Source organism: Vigna unguiculata, chromosome 1, assembly GCF_004118075.2.
Source record: "Vigna unguiculata cultivar IT97K-499-35 chromosome 1, ASM411807v1, whole genome shotgun sequence".
In the NCBI taxonomy this organism is placed as follows: Eukaryota; Viridiplantae; Streptophyta; class Magnoliopsida; order Fabales; family Fabaceae; genus Vigna; species Vigna unguiculata.
The window spans coordinates 41,797,229-41,822,936 of record NC_040279.1 but is presented as its reverse complement, the minus strand read 5'-3'; the positions used below and the strand labels follow the sequence as shown (position 1 = coordinate 41,822,936).

General features: G+C 33.6%; 1 protein-coding gene, 1 long non-coding RNA gene and 1 pseudogene across 4 annotated transcripts; 1 reads left to right on the top strand and 2 right to left on the bottom strand.

Annotated features, from left to right (window-relative positions):
* Positions 1-618: 618 nt before the first annotated feature.
* On the bottom strand, positions 619-2,620 carry LOC114179490 (heat stress transcription factor A-5-like). The gene is made up of 2 exons (XM_028065849.1): positions 2,197-2,620; positions 619-1,995 (listed from the first exon to the last, which is right to left on the bottom strand). The coding sequence occupies exons 1-2, from the start codon at positions 2,416-2,418 to the stop codon at positions 856-858; spliced, it is 1,362 nt and encodes a 453-aa protein (XP_027921650.1). The 5' UTR covers positions 2,419-2,620; the 3' UTR covers positions 619-855.
* Positions 2,621-4,014: 1,394 nt separating this feature from the next.
* On the top strand, positions 4,015-18,581 carry LOC114163336. Of its 3 annotated transcripts, none has more exons than XR_003599403.1 (9): positions 4,015-4,748; positions 5,750-5,851; positions 9,081-9,578; positions 9,670-9,727; positions 9,808-9,906; positions 9,980-11,278; positions 11,504-11,566; positions 15,644-15,671; positions 18,486-18,581. It is a non-coding gene; the product is annotated as an uncharacterized LOC114163336 (long non-coding RNA). The 3 variants fall into 3 exon arrangements; XR_003599402.1 differs by having other exon boundaries at positions 9,980-11,323; XR_003599404.1 differs by lacking the exon at positions 15,644-15,671 and having other exon boundaries at positions 9,980-11,323.
* A 1,278-nt stretch (positions 18,582-19,859) lies between these two features.
* On the bottom strand, positions 19,860-20,845 carry LOC114163330 (annotated as a pseudogene).
* Positions 20,846-25,708: the final 4,863 nt, after the last annotated feature.

Sequence of the window (25,708 nt, the reverse complement as noted above, 5' to 3'; positions counted from 1 at the left end):
GGTCGACAAAAAGAATAAGTGGAAGAAGTAATAATAAAGCAAGAAAACTGAGCTAAGCAGAGAGCATCTGCAATTAACTAGTTAACTTTGAGAGAGATAAAATTATGCATTACGGACAAAATGACCTTATTTTAGTTCAGGGTGTGTTTATTTGTAAATTTGGAAAATAAAAGTAGTAGCTATAAAACAATGATTGAATTGCTGTGGAATATGAAGTTTACAGTGCAAGGAGTCCTACATCTCAGTAAAACAGAAATGTATGTGGCTCGAAGAAAGTAACAAATTATTGTGCTTTTCTGCCTCTTCAAATATGTAACGGCACCAGACATTCTCGTTATCGTGTTCAACAGTCTCAATCAAGTAACAAAGAGTACGACTGAATTAAAAATAGCATCTTGATCGTTTTATACAGCACTGACACGGCTCAGAAATCAAGAGTTGTATCTGTTGCTGATGTCACCCCAACTTTCCATCATATTACCGGAATAGAATGATATGATATTACTTATGTCGTCTAAAGATAAAGATAAAAGTGAAAAGAAATGCAGTGCAGAAGTGGCAATCAAAATGCAGAACAGAAAAGAATGCATTTCCAATTCAAACTTTTACTACCCATCGGACAAAGAAATGCCACGTTATTGTTGTTAAATAAAAACATTCTAAACATTAATGTCTACAAAAACTGTTACCTCGTATACATCAGTGATAATGTGTCCAAGACAAGTGCAGATTATCCATATTTTACACAAAATAGGCATAAAAATTGATGTCAAGTTTCAAGTAGTATGTTTAATTTATCATGTAAAACTCACATACCAATATCAAAACTAGTATTAAGGATCCAGGACAATATGGTCAGAGTGTGAGTTGATTCCTGTCCATGACATTTCCAGAGATTCCATGAACCGAGCGCCCTTCATTTTCATCAGCAACATAAGCATTTACTTTGTGGGTGGACATTGAGTTTTCGGTGTCAGAACAACCTGGTCTTTCAGTAAGGAACTGTTCCCAGAACACATCATTTACTCTGACCGGAGCAGTTGGGGTAGCTTCAGCTGAATTAGTGTCCTCGTTTAGACTTCTGCTTGAAGAGGCTCCAGCGTCATATTCTTTAATATCATTGGCACAAAATTTTGATCCTTCCAATTTGCCAAATTCTGCACAGTCTATTAGGGATGGGGCTCTATCATGGCATGTGTTTCTCTTGGCTTGTAATGGAGAAGATGCCAGAGATAGATTCAAAAGACAGGATATATAACTGTCACCATCTTCATATTTTGAATCTAATCTGGGGCTCTCAGAAGCTGTGGCGGTTCGTGATAGACAAGAATGCATCTCAAAATTAAGAGACTCTCCAGTTTGTGCAAGCTCTGCTATCTCCGGAAGCATCATCTTATGTGGGCTTTCTCCATCTTCATTTGAACTCTGTGTACTACATGACACCACCAAGTTCATTTCTGAAACAGCAGGTGACAATTCCAGTGTGAGTTTATCGGAGAAATCTTGATGAGAAACATCTCCAAATTCCGATCCAAAACATTCAACCAACGTGTTTCCAGCAACTTGATCACGGTCCTCAAGCTGAAGAGGTAATCGCCTTTTCTTGTTATAAGCCAGCAAATCCATGGACTCGATTTTGCGAGTGATGTGTTGAACGAGAGTAGGATTGTGAAGAGCGTTTTGAAAGAAGGTGAGCAGATTTTGCTGCCTCTTCTCCATGTCATCCAATCGCAGAAGCAGATCTTGAAGATGAGTGTTGGCAGCGGAGTGGTGTTGTTTGAAGCGGAAAATATTGGATTGAATGGTGGTCTTGTCGTGTGAAAGTTTCTCTATCTGTTCCTCAAATGCAGACCTTTCTGAATCCACAACGGGGTGTGTGAGTGAGTGACTGTGGATAGGTTTCCTGCGGTGAATATTCTTTAGAAGATGCTTTTGATCTTTCACAAAATCTTCATTAGCAAACTCCCATCGCTCAGGGTGTACTTTTCTAAATCCCTGACAATAGAGGTGCGTAGGGAAATTTGGCAGAGCTCAATAGTATGCAAAAATAATCAATCGTTCTTTCATTTTAAACACTTTTGAATTCAGAGGCAGAGTATACATATATATAAGCAGAAGCATACAAGAAAAAAGAGAATGGCATGAAGCATGCAGAGACAGAGACAGAGACAGAGACAGAGAGAGAGAGATAGATACATAGGTGTTAAGCTGTCGGATGAAGCTGGAAAAGTTGTTGTGTTTGAAAAAAGTGGGAAGAAGAAGGCGAGAAAATTCAGCGGGGTTCCAAACGATGAAGGTGTTGTTGTTGGAACTCCACGATACTATTTCCTCCGTCGATGAATCATCCACCATCTCGTATGTCTTCAGTAGGAACGGTGCCGGACCTGCCGAACCTGACCCTGACCCTATTCCCTCCATTTTCGTCTTCTTTCTCTTCTGATGATAGATACAACCCAACACGACACAAAAACACGCAACTTCTTATTCCTATTTGATCTTACGTAAGTAGAGTTGACTTTTACTTTGTCTCTGTTAACGAAGCCCTACCGGATCGATGCTTCCGTAAACACCAATGCACCGCCTTACCATTTTCTTTACCTTTAACCCTTCTTCTTCAAAAACCATGCAACACCTCTTACTGTTCCTTTAACCCTATGTTGTCTACTTATAAACTATTATTATTATATAATTGATTATGCATTTACTTAGTTTTTTTTTCATCGACTTACTATGTAGGTGTACATATTTGATTGGGTTTAATTTTTTTTGTTATAACTGATTCAACTTAGGATCAATTACGTTAAAATTTTGAAAGTTTATTTTTTCTGTCACAATTATTACTTCCGCATCAATCTAATTAGAGTAAAATATGACAATTTTTACAAAAATTAATTTAGGATTTTAAGTTAATTAGTCAAGTTATAATAAGTTTTCTTTTTCTAAATTAATTAAAGTAAGTCATAACAAGTTGGCCTAAACTAATTGAAGTAAATAAATAAATTCATAACAAATTTATCTAAATTAATTCAAAACTTAAAGAGAAAAAACATAACATATTTTACTCATAATACAATCATAAAAACGAATTCAATATCATTCATACTAAATCTATCACTCAGCCTATAAAAAATAAAATGATAATTATTTTAAATCTATAAGAGTAAATCAGTAATTTAGAATATAATATTAAATCAATTACTAAACATCTTTAATATATATTTTTTGTAAAGAAAAAGCATAGTATTAACATTTTGTAAAGGGTTTATGATTCAAATATGTTTATCATCTATATCTATAACAATAAAAGGAGATTCTTTTTTTTCGTCCACATTTCATAATACCCATTTAATCTTTAGTTATTTTCTATAACAATAAAGGGGATCTCTCTTTTTGCGTCCACATTTTTCATAATACCTGTTTTACCTTTAATTATTTTAAATTTAATTATTTTATAAATAATTTACTTTTAATCATTTTTTTTACAAATCTCTTTTTAAATATATTTTGTTTTAAATCATTATTTAAATTTTCTTTTTACATTTTTTTTAATATTGTTTAAATATTGTTTTAACAACTATTTTACATATCATTATTTAAATATTATTTTAATAATAATTTTAAAAATTATATATTTATTATTAATTTTAAATTTTTTAAAAATTAAAATATGCAAATATACAGGCGCAACAGCGAGCAACTGGGTGTTCACTAATTAATTTAAAATGAATATTTTTTCTTATAATTTGTACCAGTAATTTAAAATGAATATTTTTTCAAATGCCTTCTTTATCTATTTGAATTTCCCACTTCCATGATTATTAATTTAACACTGTTGCTCAATAAAAACTAAAACAATTAAAAGAGAAATATGAAAGATACAAAATAAAAAATGGAACGTTTGTTCAAGAAAACAAAATTTTCAGAAAATAGCGTAAAAATTACTCTTGAAAATTTTTGGCAATTTTGGTGATATCAATATTATGTTTTCCTTAAAAGAAAGAAAGACCGTTATATATGATGCTCCGTTCCATCTCCGAAGTTTGAAATAAAAGAGGAAGAGCGTGTTTTTGGCGCCTTGTAAATTAGCTCAGACTCCTTCTCTGCAGTTCTTGAATCCATTCTTTCACTCTCTTCCCATGGCTGCTCCATCCGAATCATCTCTCATTTCGAAGCTTCAGTCCTCCGATTCCTCCGGCATCCACGCCCTAGTCTCCGATTACCTGTCCCCTAGCATATCTCAAAGCGACAAAGAAATCCAAACCCGACCCAACCCTAATTCGCTCCCTCGCCAAGCGCTTTCTCTCCTTCCTCAACTCTTCTCTATCCATCCTCCCCAAACGCCTCCAGGAGCTTTCCAAGTCCAACGACGCCGTTTTGCTACTCGAACTGCTCCGCGTTTACAGGCTCTGCCTCGATTGCTTGGACATCGTCGCTTCTCAGTTGGCTTCCAAGCCATTCTCCGTCGAATTCCAGAGACTTCGCTTCATGCACTGTCTCGAGTCCTGCGCACTCTTCGCCGAAGCCGAAGTCGAGGGTTTGGGAGTTCTTGAGAGGCTTCGACAGCCGAAGAGGAAGGGCAAGCTTCTCCCTGAAATAGACAAGGGCGGCGGAGGCAGTAAAGACTTATGTTCGTTGATTGTTGACATTGCCGTGAGCCTCGTGAGGTGTGCATCCGCGGGTTTGGCTAAAGAAGATGGCGATTTCAAGAAGGTGCTTCAGTTGGTGGAGGAAGTAACCCCTTGACTCAAGTACGTTCCACTGTTATTGTTTCCATTGCTGCCAATAATTTTTTTGCTCTGCTTCTTTGTGTGTGTGTGTGTTTTATAGTGTATATTTCTGTTGCTATAGTTTAACCTGTGAATACGTGGACTCTTAGTTTACTCTGACATGAGGAACTCTGGATTAAGCATGTCTTGTGTCTTTAATATCGATATTTGAGTAATACTAGTATGCACGGACCGCCATGATTCATAAGACTCATCATCCATGATCACCACAATTAAGAATATTTTTTCTCAATAATATATATATATATATATATATATATATATATATATATATATATATATATAATCGATTATAATACAATATTATTTAGAATATACAATTTTGATTCCACTTGCATAATGTATTTGTGTATTTTTTGGATTTCACCAACCTGAGTATTTTATATCATATGAATTAATATTCAAATTGTTTAATAATTTGATGATTCAAGATTGCTCTATGGATTAGAACAACGTATGCCCTAAATTATATTGTAGGCATAAATTAATTCATTAAGGATAATAAGGTGACTATGTTGGAAAGATAAGTCATCTAAATTATGAACGGGATTCAGTCATGTATATAAATTATCAACATATGTGCAAAACTACCTGTAATGTTAACACTATGCTACAACGATAAAAAATGAACACCAAAGCTACCTTTAAAGTTAAATTCTGCCGCTTTAATTGTCCAGAAAGTTGTAAGATTCAATTTTGACAGCTAGTTTTAGTCTAGTTTTTGCACATGCTAGATTTTGGTTCCTTTATAGTTTGCAGCAGTTAATCTCAGGTTTAGTTTTTTTTTTTTACTTCTTTAAAGTTGTAGAAATTAGTTTAAATAGATTTTTTATTTATTGTATACTCAAGTGATGGTTGTAGATTAAGTACTTGTTGATGGTGTGTTTATTTAGTTTAATTTGAATCTTTGTTATCTATTAATTTTTTGAACTATTTCATTTTTGTTACTTTGCTATTTGAAGGCTTGGGTTCTGGATGCAACTCCCAGAAAAGTTCGAGCGGGTGGAGATGGAGAAGATCATCCAGCAGAACTTATGTCCTTTCTAATTATATTGCCCAGGGAGGTAGGTCATTTTTATTTTTTTAAACAACTAAATTAATATTTGTTTTTGAGAAAAACAAATATAGTAGATGTTAATTTGATTCAATGTGTTGCGTTTTGTTTTAATTCCACAACTTTGAGATTTGGATGTTGAGTTTGATCAAAATTCATGTTTTGATAATGATGCATAAAAATCGGAAGTACAAAATTGATGTCAAGTAATAATATCAAATTAACGGGGAACTTGTGTTTAGTTTTGTAATTATCATAATTTAATATGAAATAATAGGAAAAAGAATTGTTGACATTGAGAATTGATTATGAAATTAAGCAAATGAAGAAATCACAAGGATGCAATATAATTGAGATAAGATTTATGTAAGAAATACAAGTTTAAGTTTCGGACCACAACTTCATATTCACTATAAAAAAATGTCCTTGCACACATGAAACACTAAAAAACGTAATTTTCTCCATAAAAGATAATTATTTAGATGCAATAAAGGAATTATGGCAATAAAGCTGGCCACTGTTGTAATTACTGTATGAATTTACTTTTATTATTACATTTTATGCATTTTTTATTTATGGTGCAGATTGGTGGTCTGAATGCAATTTTATACCCTGAACATGATTTGTCCATCTCTGTTCGTGTGCTCCCACCCTCATTGGCATGACGTCTCATGGCTTCTTAGGGCAAAAAATTCCATCAATTACAGCGGCGGTGATTGATTATTGGTCTTATGTTGTTCTTATGTTTATTTGTTTTGAACCAATAATTGTCTAACCTTATATGAGTAATGTTGTTAGCTTAGGTGGTTGGTTATCGATAAGACCCCTAATGAAAGACTAACGCATTTGTCCATTCTCAGTCCCCGTATATTGAGATGATTGACAATTTGCTTAGGTATCATGAGGTGTTGTGTGTTGTGCGTTGTGCGCTGTGTTTTGTGCGTTGTGAACAGAGCCTATCATCTATGTTTTAGGGGTTAGGGTTTTCGATAATGGTGCCTAATACAAAAGTATATTACATCTATGTGTACATACTCAGTCTTTGTACATTGAGATGATTGACAATTTGCTTAGGGTTCATGGGGTGTGGTGGTGTGTGTTTTTCTTTTTTGCGTTGTGTATTGTGTGTTATGTGTTATTAATTGTGTTGTGTGCTGTGTGCTTTGTTGTGTGTTGTGCGTTCTTTATTATTAGTTGTGTGTTGTCTACTTTGTTGTGTTATGTTATATTTTGTGTGTTGTGCACAAAGCCTATGTGTCCATACTCAGTCTTTGTTCATTGAGATGATTGACAATTTGCTAAGGGTTCATGAGTTGTTGTGTTTGTGGTGTTATGGTGTGCGTTTTTCTATTTTACATTGTTTATTGTGTGTTATGTGTTATTAGTTGTGTGCTTTGTGTTGTGTGCTTTGTCGTGTGTTGTGTGTTCTTTGTTATTAGTTTTGTGTTGTTTGCTTTGTTGAGTTGTGTTATGTTTTGTGTGTGTTATGTTTTGTTGCGTTGTGATGTGTGTTTTTCAGTTTTGAGTTTTGTGTTGTTTGTTATTACTTGTGGGTTGTGTTTTGCGTGTTGCGTGTTATTAGTTGTGTTGTGTGTTGTACATTGTGTGTTGTGTTGTCTATTGGCTGTAGGATGAGACGTGTGGCGTGTGCCGTCTGCTATGTTTTTTTCGTCATGTCGACTTTTGTGTGTTATGCGCAGAGCGTATCATCTATGATTTATGAGTTATGGTTATTTAGGGGTTGGGGGATTTAGAAATTAGGAGGATTTATATGTTAGGAGGATTTATGGTTTAGACATTTAGGAGTTAACGGGATTTAGGGGGTTAGGGCTTTCAATAATGGTGCCTAATACAAAAGTATAGGACATCTATGTGTACATACTCAGTCTTTGTACATTGAGATGATTGACAATTTGTTTAGAATTCACGGGGGTGTGGTGGTGTGTGTTTTTCTTTTTTGCGATGTGTATTGTTTGTTATGTCTTATTAATTGTGTTGTGTGCTTTGTCGTGTGTTGTGCGTTCTTTATTATTAGTTGTGTGTTGTCTAGTTTGTTGTGTTAGTGTTATGTTTTGTGTGTTGTGCACAAAGCCTATGAGTCCATACTCAGTCTTTGTACATTAAGATGATTGATAATTTGCTTAGGGTTCATGAGTTGTTGTGTTTGTGGTGCTATGATTTGCGTTTTTCTATTTTACATTGTGTATTGTGTGTTATGTGTTATTAGTTGTGTGCTATGTGTTGTGTGTTGTGTGCTTTGTCGTCTGTTGTGTATTCTTTGTTATTAGTTCTATGTTGTTTGCTTTGTTGAGTTGTGTTATGTTTTGTGTGTCTTATGTTTTGTTTCGTTGTGGTGTGTGTTTTTCAGTTTTAAGTTTTGGGTTATGTGTTGTTTATTATTAGTTGTGTATTGTGTATTGTGTGTTGTGTTTTGCGTGTTGCGTGTTATTAGCTATGTGTTGTTTGTTCTATGTTGTATGTTGTGTTGTTTGTTGGTTGCAGGCTGATGCATGGTGCGTGTGCAGTCTGCTGTGTTTTTTTCGTTGTTTCAACTTTTGTGTGTTATGCGTAGAGCGTATAATCTATGATTTATGAGTTATGATTATTTAGGGGTTGGGGCATTTAGGGATTAGAAAGATTTATAAGTTAGGAGGATTTATGGTTTAGAAATTTAGGAGTTAGGGGTATTTAGGGAGTTACGGCTTTCATTAATGGTGCCTAATACAAAAGTATAGGACATCTATGTGTACATACTCGGTCTTTGTACATTGAGATGATTGACAATTTGCTTAGAGTTCATGGGGTGTGGTGGTGTGTGTTTTTCTTTTTTGCGTTGTGTATTATGTGTTATGTGTTATTAATTGTGTTATGTGTTGTGTGGTTTGTCGTGTTCTTTATTATTAGTTCTTTATTATTAGTTGTGTGTTGTCTACTTTGTTGTGTTATGTTATGTTTTGTGTGTTGTGCACATAGCCTATAATGTATGATATAGGGGTTAGGTGTTAGTGGTTAGTGATTTAGCAGTTACGGGTTAGTAGTTAGGTGTTATAGGTTTTCATTGTCATGTTTGTATTACTTTTGTTGTTTTCGGCATTTACTCGTAATAATTGTGGTTTTAAACCTAGACTTCGTAATTCTGCTATTTATATTGATTTTGGCTTTATTGACGTAAAATGTTAAATATTATAGGTTCTTAAGATACATTATCTTTTAATTATTCGAGTATTATGTACAAGCAGAATTATATCATTTTTGCTTTACTGGAGTAGAAGGTCAAGTTTTATGAGTTCGTAAGGTAAATTATTTTTTTCTTATGTGAGAACTATGTAGTTTTTGTCATGAACTATCATTCTTATTTATTTGTATATTTCTTTGTCTTACAAAAATTGTAATTTGAGATGTAGTTTCGCTTGTTGTTATCAACATCGTGTTGAATTTGAAATTGCGTTTAGTTGCAGATTCGAGATGGGGAGGACTTCAATTCAAGAAACATGAGTTGAATTTTCAATAATAAGATGTTTAATTTAACTTTTGATCCAACTTTTTATGTCCTTTGTTCAATATTATAATTTTTTTTTTCTGAACTCTTTCTCTAGGCATTATTCTAGCTAACAAAACATGAACAATGGTTTGTGATTAGCATTTTTCAAGGATGTGGTGTGCGAGGATTTGTAGATCTTCTGAATAGTGGTCGAAGGAAAGGAATTGTAAGATCCAGAATTACATGCTGACTTAGGGTATTATTTTCTTACTATAAATTGTAATTTGAGATGTAGTTTCGTTTGTTGTTCTTATCAAAGTTATGTTGAATTTTGAAATTGCATTCAGTTGGAGAAGGGGAGGATTTGTAGATCCAAGCAATGGAAGTTGGATTTTCAAAAATGAGGTGTTTCATACAACTTCTGATCCAAAATTTTGTGTACTTTGTTAAAGATTATGATTTTTATTTTTGAACTCTTTCTCTAGGCATTATTCTGGTCAAGAAAACATTAGAAGTGGGTTGTGATTAGCATTTTTCAAGGATCTGTAGGAGATCTTCCGAACTGTGGTCGAAGGAAATGAATTGTAAGTTCCAAAATTACATGCTGACCTAAGTTATTATGATCTTACTGCATTTTTCGTTTCTTCATTTTTATAGGTGATTAAACCATGTTGCAATAAATTTGAAGATCTTTGCAAAAAAGTTTTCACACTTCAGGTTAGAATGGTGAAAGTTGAATTCATGGACTCTGAACTTCCTTGGATTCTGCATTTTGTTTCCTAATTCTTGACACAAGAAATTTTGGTCTTTATTGTGAGTTTATTTTATTTTCATTGTGGAATTGTTCCAGTTCATTATTACTGAAAATTAATTGAACTGATAAGGTCAGTGAAGAATAAGATACTTGCAGAAGTGAGAATCGTAACCTAGTGTTTGGCTCCACCATTGAATGTTAATAATTAATATTTTACTAATTTTTTGGTTGAAGATCATTCTTAAGGTATAATGTTATATTTAATTATGTATTTCTTGTAATATTATCAGTCGTATATGTTGTATTTGTCCTTTATGATAGAGATTTCTTTATCATTTCATTATTTTTTATGTGGTGTAGCTTGGTGGCTTGAATTCAACACTACAAGGCAAACGTCGACTTTCTGTACTTGTTTCCTGTGTTTCCACCATCATTATTGCCATGTTTGTATTGCTTGTTATTGCAGGCATTGAGTCGAAGCAGATATGGTTCTCAATCTCTACTTAGTAATTATTATATATCTATCCATTTCTCACCATTGAATGTTAATAATCAATATTTTACTAATCTTTTGGTTGAAGATCATTCTGAAGGTATTATGTTACATTCAATTACCTATTTCTTGTAATATTATCAGTCATATATGTTGTATTTGTCTTTTATGATAGAGATTTCTTTATCATTTCATCATTTTTTATGTGGTGTAGCTTGGTGGCTTGAATTCAACATTACAAGACAATCGTCGACTTTCTGTACTTGTTTCCTGTGTTTCCACCATCATTATTGCCATGTTTGTATTGCTTGTTATTGCAGGCATTGAGTCGAAGCAGATATGGTTCTCAACCTCTACTTAGTAATTATTCTATTTGTATCCATTTCTCACCATTGAATGTTAATAATCAATATTTTACTAATCTTTTGGTTGAAGATCATTCTTAAGGTATTATGTTACATTCAATTACCCATTTTTTGTAATATTATCAGTCGTATATGTTGTATTTGTCCTTTATGATAGAAATTTCTTTATCATTTCATTATTTTTTATGTGGTGTAGCTTGGTGGCTTGAATTCAACACTACAAGGCAAATGTCGACTTTCTGTACTTGTTTCCTATGTTTCCACCATCATTATTGCCATGTTTGTATTGCTTTTGTTATTGCAGGGATTGAGTCGAAGCAGTTATGGTTCTCAACCTCTACTTAGTAATTAGTCTATTTCTATCCATTTTGACTTTACTAAAGTACAAGGTCAAGTATTATAAGCTCCTAAAGTAAATTGTTTTTAAAGTATTCGACTATTATGTAAAATTTATCATGAACCACTAATCTTAACTATATTAATTTTTCTTTGTTTAAGAAAAATTGAAATTTGAGCCATAGTTTCGTTTGTTGTTATTAATGTTTTGTTCAATTTGAAATTATTTTCAGTTGGAGATATGAGAGGGAGAGGGCTTCAATCCAAGAAATGAGTGATGAAACTTCAATAATAAGGTGTTTAATTCATTTTTTGATATAAATTTTTAAGTTCTTAGTTGAAAGATATGATTTTTTTATTGATTGGATTTATTCTCTAAACATTATCCGGTGGTTGATTTTTTGTTTGTATGTGATGTTTGAGGATTTGTGAGATCTTTTGAAATGTGGTCAAAGGAAAGCAATTGTAAGTTTCCTTTAAATATAATTAGTTGTATATGTTATTTATGATGGAACTTTCTTTCTCGTATCGTTGTTTTTTTATTTAAGGTGTAGATTGGTGGCCTTAATGCATATTATACGTTGAACGGGGTATTTCCAACGTTATTTTTTCATGTGCACCCACCCTTATTGGCATTGATGTCTCATGGCTCCCCAGGGCAAACAATTTCTTCAATTGCAGAAATGAATGATTAGCCATCTAATGTTATTTTTATGTCAATTTGTTTCAAGTTAATAATTGTCTGACCTTATACGAGTAATGTTATGCTTAGGTGGTTGGCTTACGATAATGAAGCCTAATATAAAAGTATTGGGCATCTGTCCATGCTCAGTCTTTATATGTTGAGATAACTGACAATTTGTTTAGGGTTCATGGGGTGTGTGCTTGGGGTGTTATGGTTTGTGATTTTGTGTTTTGAGTTGTGTGTCGTGTGTTATTAGTTGTGTGTTGTGTTGAGTGTTATTACTTGTGTGTTGATCATTTGTGTTATTAGTTGTGTTATGTGTTATTAGTTGTGTGCTAGGGTTCATGGGGTGTGTGCTTGGGGTGTTATAGTGTGTGATTTTGTGTTTTGAGTTGTGTGTCGTGTGTTATTAGTTGTGTGTTGTGTTGAGTGTTATTACTCGTGTGTTGATTGTTATGTGTTATTAGTTGTGTGTTGATGTGTTGTGCTGATGTGCTGTTGTGTGCTGATGTGCTGTGTTGTTGTGCTGCTGTGCTGCTCTCTTGTTGTGCTGCTGTGCTGCTCTCTTGTTGTGCTGCTTGTTGTTGTGTGTTGTGTGTTGTTGTGTGCTGCTATGCTGTTGTGATGTGTGTTGTTTGTCGGCTATAGACTGACATGTGTACCATTCGTTGTGCCATTTATGACTAGAGAGTTAAGATAATTGAGGGGTTAGGGGCATTCAGTGGTAGTTGTAGTGGTTAGGAATTAGGGGATGTAAGGGTTGGAAGGATTTAGGGGTTAAGTGGTGGGGAGGGGGGTGTTAAGGGGATTTAGGGGTGGGGGTCGTGGGGATTTGGGTGTAGGGAGTGAGGTGGTTAGGTGTTAGGGGGATTTAGGGGTTAGAGGGTGGGGAATGGGGGGGTTAGGGGGATTTAAGGGTTTGGCGGTTGTGGGGGTGGGGGGTTGGGGGTTAGGGTTTTCGATAATGGCGCCTAATACAAAAGTATATGGCATCTATCTGTCCATACTTATTCTTTTTACATTTAGATGATTGACAATTTGCTTATGGTTCATGGGATGTTGTGGTGTGTAATTTTGTGTTTTGAGTTGTGTGTCATGTGTTGTGTATTATTATCTGTGTGTTATTAGTCGTTTGTTGTGTCCTTTGTTCAATTGCAGCAATGAATGATTAATTATCTAATGTTATTCTCATGTCAATTTGTATCAAATTAATAATTGTCTGACCTTATACGAGTAATGTTATGCTTAGGTGGTTGACTTTCGATTAAGAAGCCTAATATAAAAGTATTGTGCATCTTTCCATACTCGGTCTTTATATGTTGAGATGACTGACAATTTGCTTAGGGTTCATAGGGTGTCTGCTTGGGGTGTTATGGTGTGTGATTTTGTGTTTTGAGTTGGGTATTGTGTGCTATTAGTTGTGTGTTGTGCTGATGTGTTGTGATGTTGTGTTCTGATGTGTTGTGTTGTGTTGTTGTGCTGCTTGTTGTTGTGCGTTGTTGTGTGATATTGTGTTGTTATGCTGTTGTGCTGTGTTTTGTTTGTTGTTTATATGGCAAAAGTATATGGCATCTATATGTCCATACTTATTCTTTTTACATTGAGATTGTTGACAATTTGCTTATGCTTCATGGGATGTTGTGATGTGTATTTTTGTGTTTTTAGTTGTGTCGTGTGTCGTGTATTATTATCTGTGTTATTAGTTGTTTGTTGTGTCCTTTGTAGCAGTGAATGATTAAATATCTAATGTTATTCTCATGTCAATTTGTTTCAAATTAATAATTGTCTGACCTTATACGAGTAATATTATGCTTAGGTGGTTGGCTTTCGATTAAGAAGCCTAATATAAAAGTATTGGGCATCTTTCCATACTCAGTCTTTATATGTTGAGATGACTGACAATTTGCTTAGGGTTCATGGGGTGTGTTGTGTGTTGTGTGTTGTGCATTGTGCGTTGTGTGTTGTGCTTTTGTGTGCTAATGTGTGCAGTTGTGTTGTTGTGTTTTGATGTGCTATTGTGTTGCTCTCTTGTTGTGTGCTATGTGTTATTGTGTGATATTGTGTTGTTATGCTGTTGTGTTGTGTTTTGTTTGTCGGCTACAGACTGATGCATGTATCATCGATCGTGTCATATATGATTAGAGAGTTATGGTAATTTAGGGGTTAGGGCATTCAGTGGTAGTTGTAGTGGTTAGGAATTAGGGGATGTAGGGGTTAGGGGGATTTAGGGGTGGGGGTTGCGAGAATTTAGGGGTTAGGAGGTGGGGAGAGGGGGATTTAGGGGTGGTGGTTGGGGGGGTTTTGGGGGTGGGGATTTAGGGGTGGGGGTGGGGGGATTTAGGGGTTAGAGTGTAGGGGGTTAGGGGTGGGAGGGTTAGGGGGATTTAAGGGTTGAGCAGTTATGAGGGTTTGGGGGAGGGGGTGTTACGGGTAAGGGGGGATTTAAGTGTTAGGATTTTTGATAATGGCGCCTAATACAAAAGTATAGGGCATCTATCTGTCCATACTTATTCTTTTTACATTGAGATGATGGACAATTTGCTTATGGTTCATGGGGTGTTGTGGTGTGTATTTTTGTGTTTTGAGTTATGTGTTGTGTATTATTAGCTATGTGTTATTAATTGTTTGTTGTGTCCTTTGTTTTGTTGTGTGCGTTGTGTCATGTTTTAGGGGTCAGGGTTTTGGATAATGGCATCTAGTACAAGAGTGTAGGGCTTCTATCTGTCCATGTCTTTGTACGTTGAGATTATCGACAATTTGCTCAGGATACACGAAGTGTTGTGCTTAGGGTGTTGTGGTGTGTGTTTTTCAGTTTTGAGTTGTGTGTTGTGTTGTGGTATGTTGCTTTCATATTTTACTTTCTTAATTTGCATCGAATGTTGCTAGGCGTGACCTCCCTTCAAAGTGAATTTTTGAGGTTAATGGTTAATTTTTGGAATACTGACGGTCACAGGTTCAAGAGTAGGTTTTTGTATAGTTAGGTGTGTTGTTCCACTTCGTGCTGTAGTTAGGGTTAAATTAGATTTGACCGATGGTGTGGTTGGTTCTAAAAGCAATTTTTTGATCCTAAAAGTGTTCTCAATTTAGATTTAGATTTAGTTTGTTGTTTTAGTTTTATTAACATGTTTACCGGCACGTCTCCTTTTTATTAACTTTTCACTGACTTTCTACAATTTACTAACTAAACTAATACTTCACTTTTGTTTGATTTGGTTTTAAGTTTGATCATACAGGAGTTATAGGTTGATTCACGTAACTAATAGCAGTGCAGTCCAATTTTTGAAGACGATCCTTGTAGAGTTACATTATGGTTCTCTTTTCCTTTTTATTGAGATTTCCTATTTGCATATATGATGTTGTGATTTCCATTGTATTTTGAGTAGGTAATCATGGTTTTAGGTTCATTTTTTATGTTTTAAACTTGCTAGACAGTTTGCTTAGTATTTCTTTTGCTGTTTAAAGTGCAGTTTTCATTTCTTACTCAAATGTAGTATGTTACTTGCAGATTCGTAGTCAAATTTTATTATTTTGTTGTTGTTTGTGGATATCTAACCTTGGTTTTAACTTTCTTTTGTTTTTACTTGCAGATTCTTATTATTTTTTGTTGATTTATGTATAGCCTAGAGTTGTCCAGCTTTTACTTTCTTCACTGTTCTGTTTTACTCATTGTTTTTTATTTGTGGTGTAGCTTGCTGTCTTAAATTCAACATTACAAGGTGAGTGATTAGTGGTTTTATATTATTTTTATGATTGTTTGTTTTGAACCAATAATTATTTAACCTTATTGGAGTAATGTTGTTTTATATTTGAGTAATCTTATTTATTTGTTTCTTTATTTTTTTACTTAAACCTTTTTTTAACCATATTTTGATTTTTTGTTCCAACTTGAATTACTAACATGTTGATCTTGGGTTTTAAGTCTACTTTTGACTTTCTTCTGTTGGTTTTAAGGTGAGTTTTAGTCTTTATTGATGATTTGAGTTTAGATTTTAGATTTTGAACTCCTTGTGCTGTTTTAAAACTTGTTACAGTATGTTTGAGCCTTATTCTCGCTACCTAAGCTGATTTTACACATGGGTATAATGTTACATTGCCAACTTTCAAAGTTTGGATATTTCAAACTGTTTGATGCAATCATTCATTGTTAAGGTCATGCTCCTCAAGACATCACACAGATTCAGACATCAAGCAAGCAGTATTCATTCAAACATCAGTTTATAAATCAGCACAAATAACCTCACAGTCAGTGTATAACTCATCCTCTCATGTGTTTCAGGCTAGTGTTTATCTCTCAGCAAAGCACATCACGAATTAGCTCGAGCATAGGCTTGAAGAGCCTCTAACACACTACTCATCATCAATACTCAAGATCAATAGGACTTATTTTCAGCTTGTAATGTGGCCAAGGTAAAGGGTAAGATATGGAAAAGGATTCAAGGCTAAGCACTAAAGAGAAGTGAAGGAACAATGGGGAGAAATTTGAAAAAATCAAGTGTAAGGTCATGCTCCTCAAGACATCACACAGATTCAGACATCACTCTCTTACTTTCATTTTTTCCCTTCTCATTCTCTATTTTTTCTTTTTCTCTCTTTTCAGGTACAATCAAACAATTTATTTTTCTCTTTCATTTTTCTTTCATTTTTCTTTCTCAAGCCACTTTCAAACTTTTCAGCACATTACAAATGATCTCTGTAAGGCCCACTTACATTGCTGTCCTTATTTTAAAAGGCTACCCAAAATTAGTTAGGCCTAGGGCTGGCCTAAAGGGAAACCAAACCCTAAGTTCGCCCTAACACACTCATTCTACTCACTTTCAGAAACAATCCCCTCTTCCTTAGAGTTGTAGCCGTCTCTCTCTGTTAGGGTTTGGTACGTCAAGCAAGTTCAAACTCAGTTCATTTTTTCCACCTCCTTAAGTCGTTCCTTGAGCTGCCTTGCCCCACTGTCTAGAGTCGAGGTCCTATTCTAGCCATTTCCAGGTAAGGGAAGCTAGGGATCTTTTGTTTAAATCCGATTCTTGCCCATTTGCCACTGTTTTCATGATTGTATGGTTGTTGTGCTACTGTAAAATGTTGAATGGACGTGTATTGCTGTTTGGGGGTATGATTGTATGGTGGCTGTTGCAGGAAGAACAGTGGCGAGACCTGACTTTCTCGCCCAAGCGACCTAGTTCTCGCCCAGGTCCGAGCTCTCGCTCAAGCAGAGAGCTCTCGTTTTGAGCGAGACACCATCTCGCTCAGGCGAGAGAGGCTCGCCTAAGCGAGGACGCGTGGGGGCTTGAGGCACATTGCTACATGTGTAGCCCAGGCAAGCAATACACGTCCATTCAACATTTTACAGTAGCATAACAACCATACAATCATGAAAACAATGGCAAATGAGCAAGAATCGGATTTAAACAAAAAATCTTAGCTTCCCTTACCTGGAAATGGCTAGAATAGGACCTCGACTCTAGACAGTGGGGCAAGGCAGCTCAAGGAACAACTTAAGGAGTTGGAAAAATTAAAGGAACATTAGGGACATAAGTTACCCAAAGTAACAGTAGCAGGAAAAATGCCAACACGGGATGAGGGAACAACTTATGTGGAAAAAATGAATTGAGTTCGAACTTGCTTGACGTACCAAACCCTAACAGAGAGAGACGGCTACAACTCTAAGGAAGAGGGGGTTGTTTCTGAAAGTGAGTAGAATGAGTGTGTTAGGGCTGACTTAGGGTTTGGTTTCCCTTTAGGCCAGCCCTAGCCCTAATTGATTTTGGGTAGCCTTTTAAAATAATGGCAGCAATGTAAGTGGGCCTTACAGAGATCATTTGTAATGTGCTGAAAAGTTTGAAAGTGGCTTGAGAAAGAAAAAAAAAGAAAAATGAAAGAGAAAAATAAATTGTTTGATTGTACCTGAAAAGAGAGAAAAAGAAAAAATAGAGAATGAGAAGGGAAAAAATGAAAGTAAGAGAGTGATGTCTGAATCTGTGTGATGTCTTGAGGAGCATGACTTTACACTTGATTTTTTCAAATTTCTCCCCATTGTTCCTTCACTTCTCTTTAGTGCTTAGCCTTGAATCCTTTTCCATATCTTACCCTTTACCTTGGCCACATTACAAGCTGAAAATAAGTCCTATTGGTCTTGAGTATTGATGATGAGTAGTGTGTTAGAGGCTCTTCAAGCCTATGCTCGAGCTAATTCGTGATGTGCTTTGCTGAGAGATAAACACTAGCCTGAAACACATGAGAGGATGAGTTATACACTGACTGTGAGGTTTATTGTGCTGATTTATAAACTGATGTTTGAATGAATACTGCTTGCTTGATATGTTTGACCTGTATTCAACATGTTTGGAGTTTTAAAGCTTTGATTGGTTCTTTTTTCTGGTGCATAACAGTAGTGAGATAAGGATTCAATCCAAATCTGTAAATTGTTTCATAGTTTTTGTTTTCATTTGTGTTTGTCCAGGAGTGCAGAGGTTCTTTGAAATTTAAGCTGTCATTGTTTTGGTTATTAGTTGGTAATTCTATTTTATCTTGTTGCATAGTGGGGTTGATCGGTTCAAGAGACCGTTTGCACATCTTGAGGAGCATTATGGGAACAGTGAACGAAGCACTCCATTGCAGAGACAACATGTCTTCTTACCTAGGCAAGTCTTGGTTAAACATTTGGTTCAAACATGTCCAAATACTGGATTACCAACTTACACATTAAACAGTATTTGTCTTGTTTTTTTTGTTTTTTGGAGATTTCGTTGGTTTCATATTTGTTATTACTCATGGATTTTAATCTTATGTCCAGTTTATTAGTGTCTTTTCTTAGATGAGATTGGTAGACAAGTCTGTGAACCTTTTCTATGGTACTGTGGGAGTTATATGCAATTTCACTTTATGCAGAGAGAGAGTTTGTGCTCCCAAGGATGAAAGTAAACAACAGAACAATATTGAAAATGTTCCAGGGTCTGATGCGACAAGTGCTCAAAATGGAACCTCCAGATCAAACTATAGTGCGCGTAGCTTGTTAAAAGTGCTAGTATTAGTGCTTCCAAGTGTGTAGTTGTGAAACAAAATAAAGATCCAGAGGTAGTATCTAACTCTGTCTTTTCAAATGCTTGGCTTTATTAAGTGAGAAATTGTTAAATGATTTAAAAACATGAGATTCCAACCAATCTTCAGTATACTACACACATGTAAACGCATTCTTCACTTTAGCATTGGAACCTCATGGTTTTGGACCTCATAATAGTTTCTTCCTAGTTAGATATTTTGAAATATATGGAATAATTGGTTGCAATTTGTGTCGTGAATAAAATATATTGATGTAATTGTGTATTTGTTTTGCATTAGCAAGAGGCAATCAAGGAGATAAATGATGAGACGATGGATGGAGTGACATGTTGCTGCCCTCCATACTTGATTTTGATTTTGGTGTTGCTTCGTACCTTCTTCCATGCTCTGATTCTTTGAACAACGAGAGAGAGGTGGTGATGGTGGTTTGAAACACTGTTAGTGCTTCTATTGCCTTTATAATTTTATTTATAGGATGATTAGTTAAAGTTTTTGTCCTATATCTTCTATTGCACATTTTGAATGATATAGGCTTTTTTGTTTATTCGATATTACTTTTTAAAATACTTCATATTACTGCTTTATTTATGGGTAGTAGCAGTTTTTTTTTAGTGATGCTTAGTACCGTCCCTGAGCAGTCTGGATTGTTTGAAAAATGTTTATTTTTTCATTCATTTCGTATTTGGAAGTTACTGATAGCAAGATCTGATGTGTTGAATTTGAGAAGGTAGAAAGTTACTGAATTATTACATTGAGCATTTATCTTCAGAACTAATAATATTGATTTCTGCATTTGTTACCATATAGGTTGTGTTTAGATCAGTTTTTCTTTGGGTGTATAAATTACTTTAAAGTTAAAGCTGAAAATAAGAGCTATGTTTATTTCTTTTAGGTTTTAAGAAGGCCAAGCAAAAGCTCCTTAACTCTGCACTCGTTTGACACATAAACCCATGCACAACACTTTGAAGTGTTGCTTCACCTGGGTGCTGTTATAGACCTTTCGGGCAAGGGTGGTCTTCCCCAATCCCCCCATGCCAATGATCGAGACAGCGTTACAACCTTGGATTCTTGGACAAAGCCAACCACGTCATCTTCCTCCACATTTCTTCTTAGCTTCTGCACTGACTGCGCCATTTCCTCCTCTTCCTCTTCTTCTGCTACAGATTGATTATTGGTTTCTTTGAAAGCTTCATATTTGCTTTTGTTGTCGCGTATTTCGTTGAGAGTGGCTTTGATCTTGTCTATTTTTTCTGCTACATCGCGAAGCAATCTTGCTTGGCCAAAGCCACGGAGCATCCTCCCAAGAATGGTTCTCCTCTTGTAAATGGAAACTTTGGCTACGAATGTGTCGATGACATCCTCAGCTAAGTGGGACACATCTCTGATTTGGTTCAACACTGTATGTTCCATTCCCTTCTTGCTCTTTGTGCTACTGAGCAGCTCTTTCATCATTTGAAGTTCGTACTGGAGGGACTGAACCTTGTCCTCCACGCCATACAGCAAGTTAGCTTCGCGTGCCACAAGCTGGGATAAGTGATCCAAAACAAAGGAAACTACACTCTCTGCCATTACAGCGGGCTAAGTGATCTGTTCTTGGATACTGTGTTTGTGGTTGGTGATGGAAGAAGAGTAAGAGGGAGTTACTTACTATGGAAAGTGGTTGCAATCAAGAATTTACAAAGACCTGGGGTCAATACTTAAGGTTTTATTTTTTCCATACACATCAACCATGAACACGGTTTAGTTGAACCTTCCCCTTAAGTGCATGTTCATTTTCAAAGTTAAAATACTTATCACCATACAATATTTAATTAGTGGCACAACTTAAATATATTGCATAACCATCCTTGTTTTAACTTATTAAAACTAACAGGTAATTAAATTGGTGTTTATGAAAAGTGGTTGCAAGAAAGAATTTATAAAGACTTGAGGATTTATTTTTCCATTGACTTTGTGCGAACAAGCATGAACACGGTTCAACTGAACCTTCCCCTTAAGTGCATAATTGCAACCGTGTTCAAAAGAATAATATATATGTAAGATATTGATTGATTTTTCCACATTTTTGTGAGTAGTTAATTTATCTAGTCACATGTTATACATCAATTTGATCCTCCCAACCAATTAAAATTGCAAATGCAACACTCAAACCTCTCCTTTTCCTATATGTAGGGCTGCCGCTTGGATCAAAATGACGAAATATATTTATATCTAACAATTTCTCGTTACTAATATCTCATATGGACAAATAAGATAGAAAAATTATTAATTATATTTAATAAATTGTGACATCGCAATTAAATATAATAACTCTACTAACTAAAATGATGCAAGATTATAATATAAAAATAGAGCACCGACAAACAATATATAAGAATCAACTAGTACAGTCATCTATAATATACGGGAAGAAAAAGTTAAAAACACAACCCAATATCATGAATAGTAATTAAGAAGAAACAATTGTCCAAAAGACATGCTCGCAAAACAGGGAAAAATCAAATAAAGCAATTCTCAAAAGGGTGCTCGAAAAGCTACAACAATAAAATGTAGACTAAATAGTTGCATCTTCACCATTTGTACGATCACCAGCAACTTTCACATCTTCTCACACTAAATATTGGTGATCATTGCAAAAAAGAAAACACTACAGAAAACATAACACAAGCAAAGAAAGGGTAAGTTAGAGGAAAAAAATATTTTTAACATGTAATTGAGCATTTACTTGTAACAGAAAATGAATTTTACAATTTTTTTATTTATATTTAATGTTTATTCAGAGAATAATTTGATAAGAATACTAATAATAATAATAATTATTATTATTATTATTATTAGGTTAAAATACTCCCTGGTCTATGTTTTTGTTGAAAAATCTCAAATAGGTCTTAAGATTTTTTTAGTCTCAATTAGGTCCATATTTTTTGAAAATGTGTAACAATTAGGCCCATTCCGTTAGTATGGTGTTAACGGTGTTAAGGATATACCACGTGTCAGCTTCTCATTTTCTTAAATTTTTTAATTTTTAAAATTTTTTTAAATTTTTAAATTTTTTTTTTATTTTTTAAATTTTTTTTTTGAAAATTAATTATGCTACGTGTCACATCAATATTGTGCCACGTGTCAAGTCAGTAAGGTAACACGTGTCAAGTCATTGTTTGAATCTCAATTTGGTCCATATATTTGTTATTTTAATTATATTTCAGTCCATTTTTTTTTTAATTTTCAATTTCATCCTCTCCAAATTGAGATCAAATTTAACTTTTATATAAATTTTATAATGATACTTTTATTAAACCTTTTAATAATATTAAGTTTATTTTATATTTTGTTTTAAAATTTTAAAATATTTATTTTAACTTGTTACAAAATTGTTTTAAATAATTTATATACAAATGTTAGAGTTGGTTTAAAATTAACAATTTTATAAATTTAAATATAAAATTTTAAAACAATTTTGTAAAAAGTTAAAATAAATATATTTAAAAAAATTTTAAAAAATGGACTGAAATGTAATAAAAATAACAAATATATGGACCAAATTGAGATTCAGACAATGATTTGACACGTGTCACCTTACTGACTTGACACGTGACACAATACTGACGTGACACGTGACATGAATAATTTTCAAAAAAAAATTCAAAAAATTTAAAAAAATTCAAAAAATGTGGAACTGACACGTGGCATATCTTTAACACCGTTAACTCTATACTAACGGAATAGGCCTAATTGTTACACATTTTAAAAAATATGGACCTAATTGAGACTAAAAAAAATCTTAGAACCTATTTGAAATTTTTCAACAAAAACATGGACCAATGGAGTATTTTAACCTTATTATTATTATTATTATTATTATTATTATTATATGTTGACAAAGTTCGAGAGAAAATGAATCATAATATTATTGTTACAAAACATTGAAATTTTATGATTAAGTTGTAATAAAGCAATAATAAATTTTGTTGGTAATATTTTTCTAATACTTTTCTTTGATTTTTATGAATAATTAAATTGCTAATATTATGTTTTACGCATGCTATAATAATGTTATATATGAATTTTGATAGTGTTACTATCAAGTAGGAAATCGTATTCATTATATATTTTTCATAGAACTAATAATTAAATAATAGTGTAAACCCTATATTAAGTATCAACAAACACTTAAGTATAGTTCATATTCACAATTTCAAATTATATAATAAACTATCTTTCAAAATATAAAACGAATATAACATTTAGAAGATAGTACAAAATTGTCCTATATAAACAGGAGTCATACACAAATCTCGTCCCCACTTCAACAGATTCATTGTTGTCTATTAATCCCGTCTGCATCATTATTTATACTCACATATATATATATATATATATATATATATATATATATATATATATATATATATATATATATATATTAAAACTAGTTATTTAATATTTTTTTGAAATTAATATTTAGAAAACCTTACAATATTTAAAAATATAAATATAACTAATTATTATTTAAATTTAAAAAGTCAAAATTAAGATATTATTAATATTTCATATGTTACATTTCTTTACTCTATATAAAATACTTCCATAAAATAAATAACCAGCTAATTGGTATAATAGATCTCAAATTTCTAAGTAAATATTTAAAATACCCCAATCATTCTCATCATCCCAAGGTGGATAATGCCCCGTAACAACGTGAACTTCATTGTTTATAATTTTTATTTATTGATGAATCATTTTAATTATACTTTTTATATTGTGTATTCCATTATTTATATGACGTAATATTGTAAAATATTTTCAAACAAATTTAAAATAAAATAAAAATATCATATATATATATATATATATTAGTATATTTAATTCTTACATTTTAATTAAATAAACTATTTCTTGAATTTTCAGACAATCGATGTAAACTAATAGTCTGAATGAGTTACATAGAGAGATCCTGATTTTGTAAACATGATATAAAGTTAGAAGGTCCATAACGTTACCAATCTCTAAGACAGTTAGACAACTAAATTGTCCTAAGCTTTGAAAAAGTTCTTGCGGCTTGCAACCGTTCTTCCTTTCCACGCCCTCATGCACTGTTATGGTTGTATCATAACTATCTCGGAGGACGATAACTAACTTGTTCTTTTCTCTATCAGAGATGTTGCTTGCTTATTGAGTACAAGGGGAGAGATGGTTTGTAGATTCCACATCTTCTCACCGGATCCTAAACAACTACCTCGTAACTTGATAGGGAAAGAAATTGGATCGTTCTGGGTTCAATCACCTAAGTCTATGGTTTGTAGAGAACACAGGTTAAGTATTGAATCTGGAACAAATGTTATATGTTGTGAGTCTATTCTCAAGTACCTTAAGTGCATCAAGTTTCCGATGTTAGAAGGTATCTTTCCACAGCTCTTTGGTGCGAGCTCCGACATTTACGATTCACAGAGCATCAATTTGAGGAACAACAACACATCAAAATGGCATTTCAATCGTCGAACAAGAACATACAAAAATGGGGTTTTATTTGGGGAAAAACATTACAAAAATAAGGGATTGCAATCGGGGTAGTAAAACATACCAAATTGCCCTTTGATTTAGAGAAGAAGAACACTAAAATTAGGGCTTCCAATTGTCAACGAAGTTGCGGCAGCGATCCACCTTTGTTATTCTTTTCCAAAACCGCACTCCGCTTTTCACTAAACCATCGCAACGTTCACTTCTTTTCTTACTTTTCCTCTGCAGTGAGTGACATTCAAACTTCAACATTCACTCTAGCTTTTCTCACACGTCACTGCTCTTCTCATATTAAAAAATATTAAAATAAGACATGCCACGTAGGTGGGTAAAAATTGGATTAAGTAAGACATTGTATCATTATCCTTATTATTATTGCATCTTTTAATTAAGTGAGTGTGTGAAATGAAAATGTTTTTCTCCAGGATTTTGACTTTGACTATATTGCACCCAGAAGAACAGACACGCTTCTACCTTCCAAACCTAACACTTTCATTTCACTCACAATCAAGGATGACCATCGGTCTAAATCCAATATCCTTTTTCTTTCTCAGCGTGTCAATAGTACCAATTACTTTCGTCACTCCCACAATTTTCTCCTACACCCCTCCTTTTTTTTAAATGCCTATTTTATCTTTCTCATTTATTTCTTTTTTAACCTCTTGAAACTACACTTTTTGTGATTCTTCAGTACTGTTCACCCACTTCTTTGGACATCAAGGATTTTATTAAAATCAATGTTTGAAATTAGGTATATCTGTTTTTCGTAAATAGTTTTTTTTTTTCAATTTTTAAAATAATGAAAATGAGAGAAAAATTTTGGATTTCGGTTAATTCTTAGAGTATTCATTTACTTTAAAATGAATAAAAAAAAAGGTTAAATATGTTTCTTTTTTCTTCAAGTGAAATATGGAATTAGTTCTTCTTCGTAATATTTGACCAATTTAGTCATTCATCTTTAAAAATGCGTAAATTTAGTTATTTTAACCAAATTTATTTTGTTAAGTTTATATGATGTTTCAAACGTATTTCATAATAATATTTGAATTATTTATACCGTTTGACACGTTTTAGCTTAAATGTTAACTCAAATATTATCATAAAATGCATTTAAAATGTCAAATAAACTTAATAAAAATTGGTAAAAAGAACTAAATTCATGTATTTTTAAAGATAAATGACTAAA

What these genes read in the sequence shown, in the direction of transcription:
- LOC114179490 (XM_028065849.1), bottom strand. Translation starts at nt 2,418, where the DNA reads ATGGAGGGAATAGGGTCAGGGTCAGGTTCGGCAGGTCCGGCACCGTTC. An exon ending in TCCGACAGCTTAACACCTAT is followed by an intron (nt 1,996 to 2,196) that starts GTATCTATCTCT and finishes CTCTATTGTCAG; the next exon opens with GGATTTAGAAAAGTACACCC.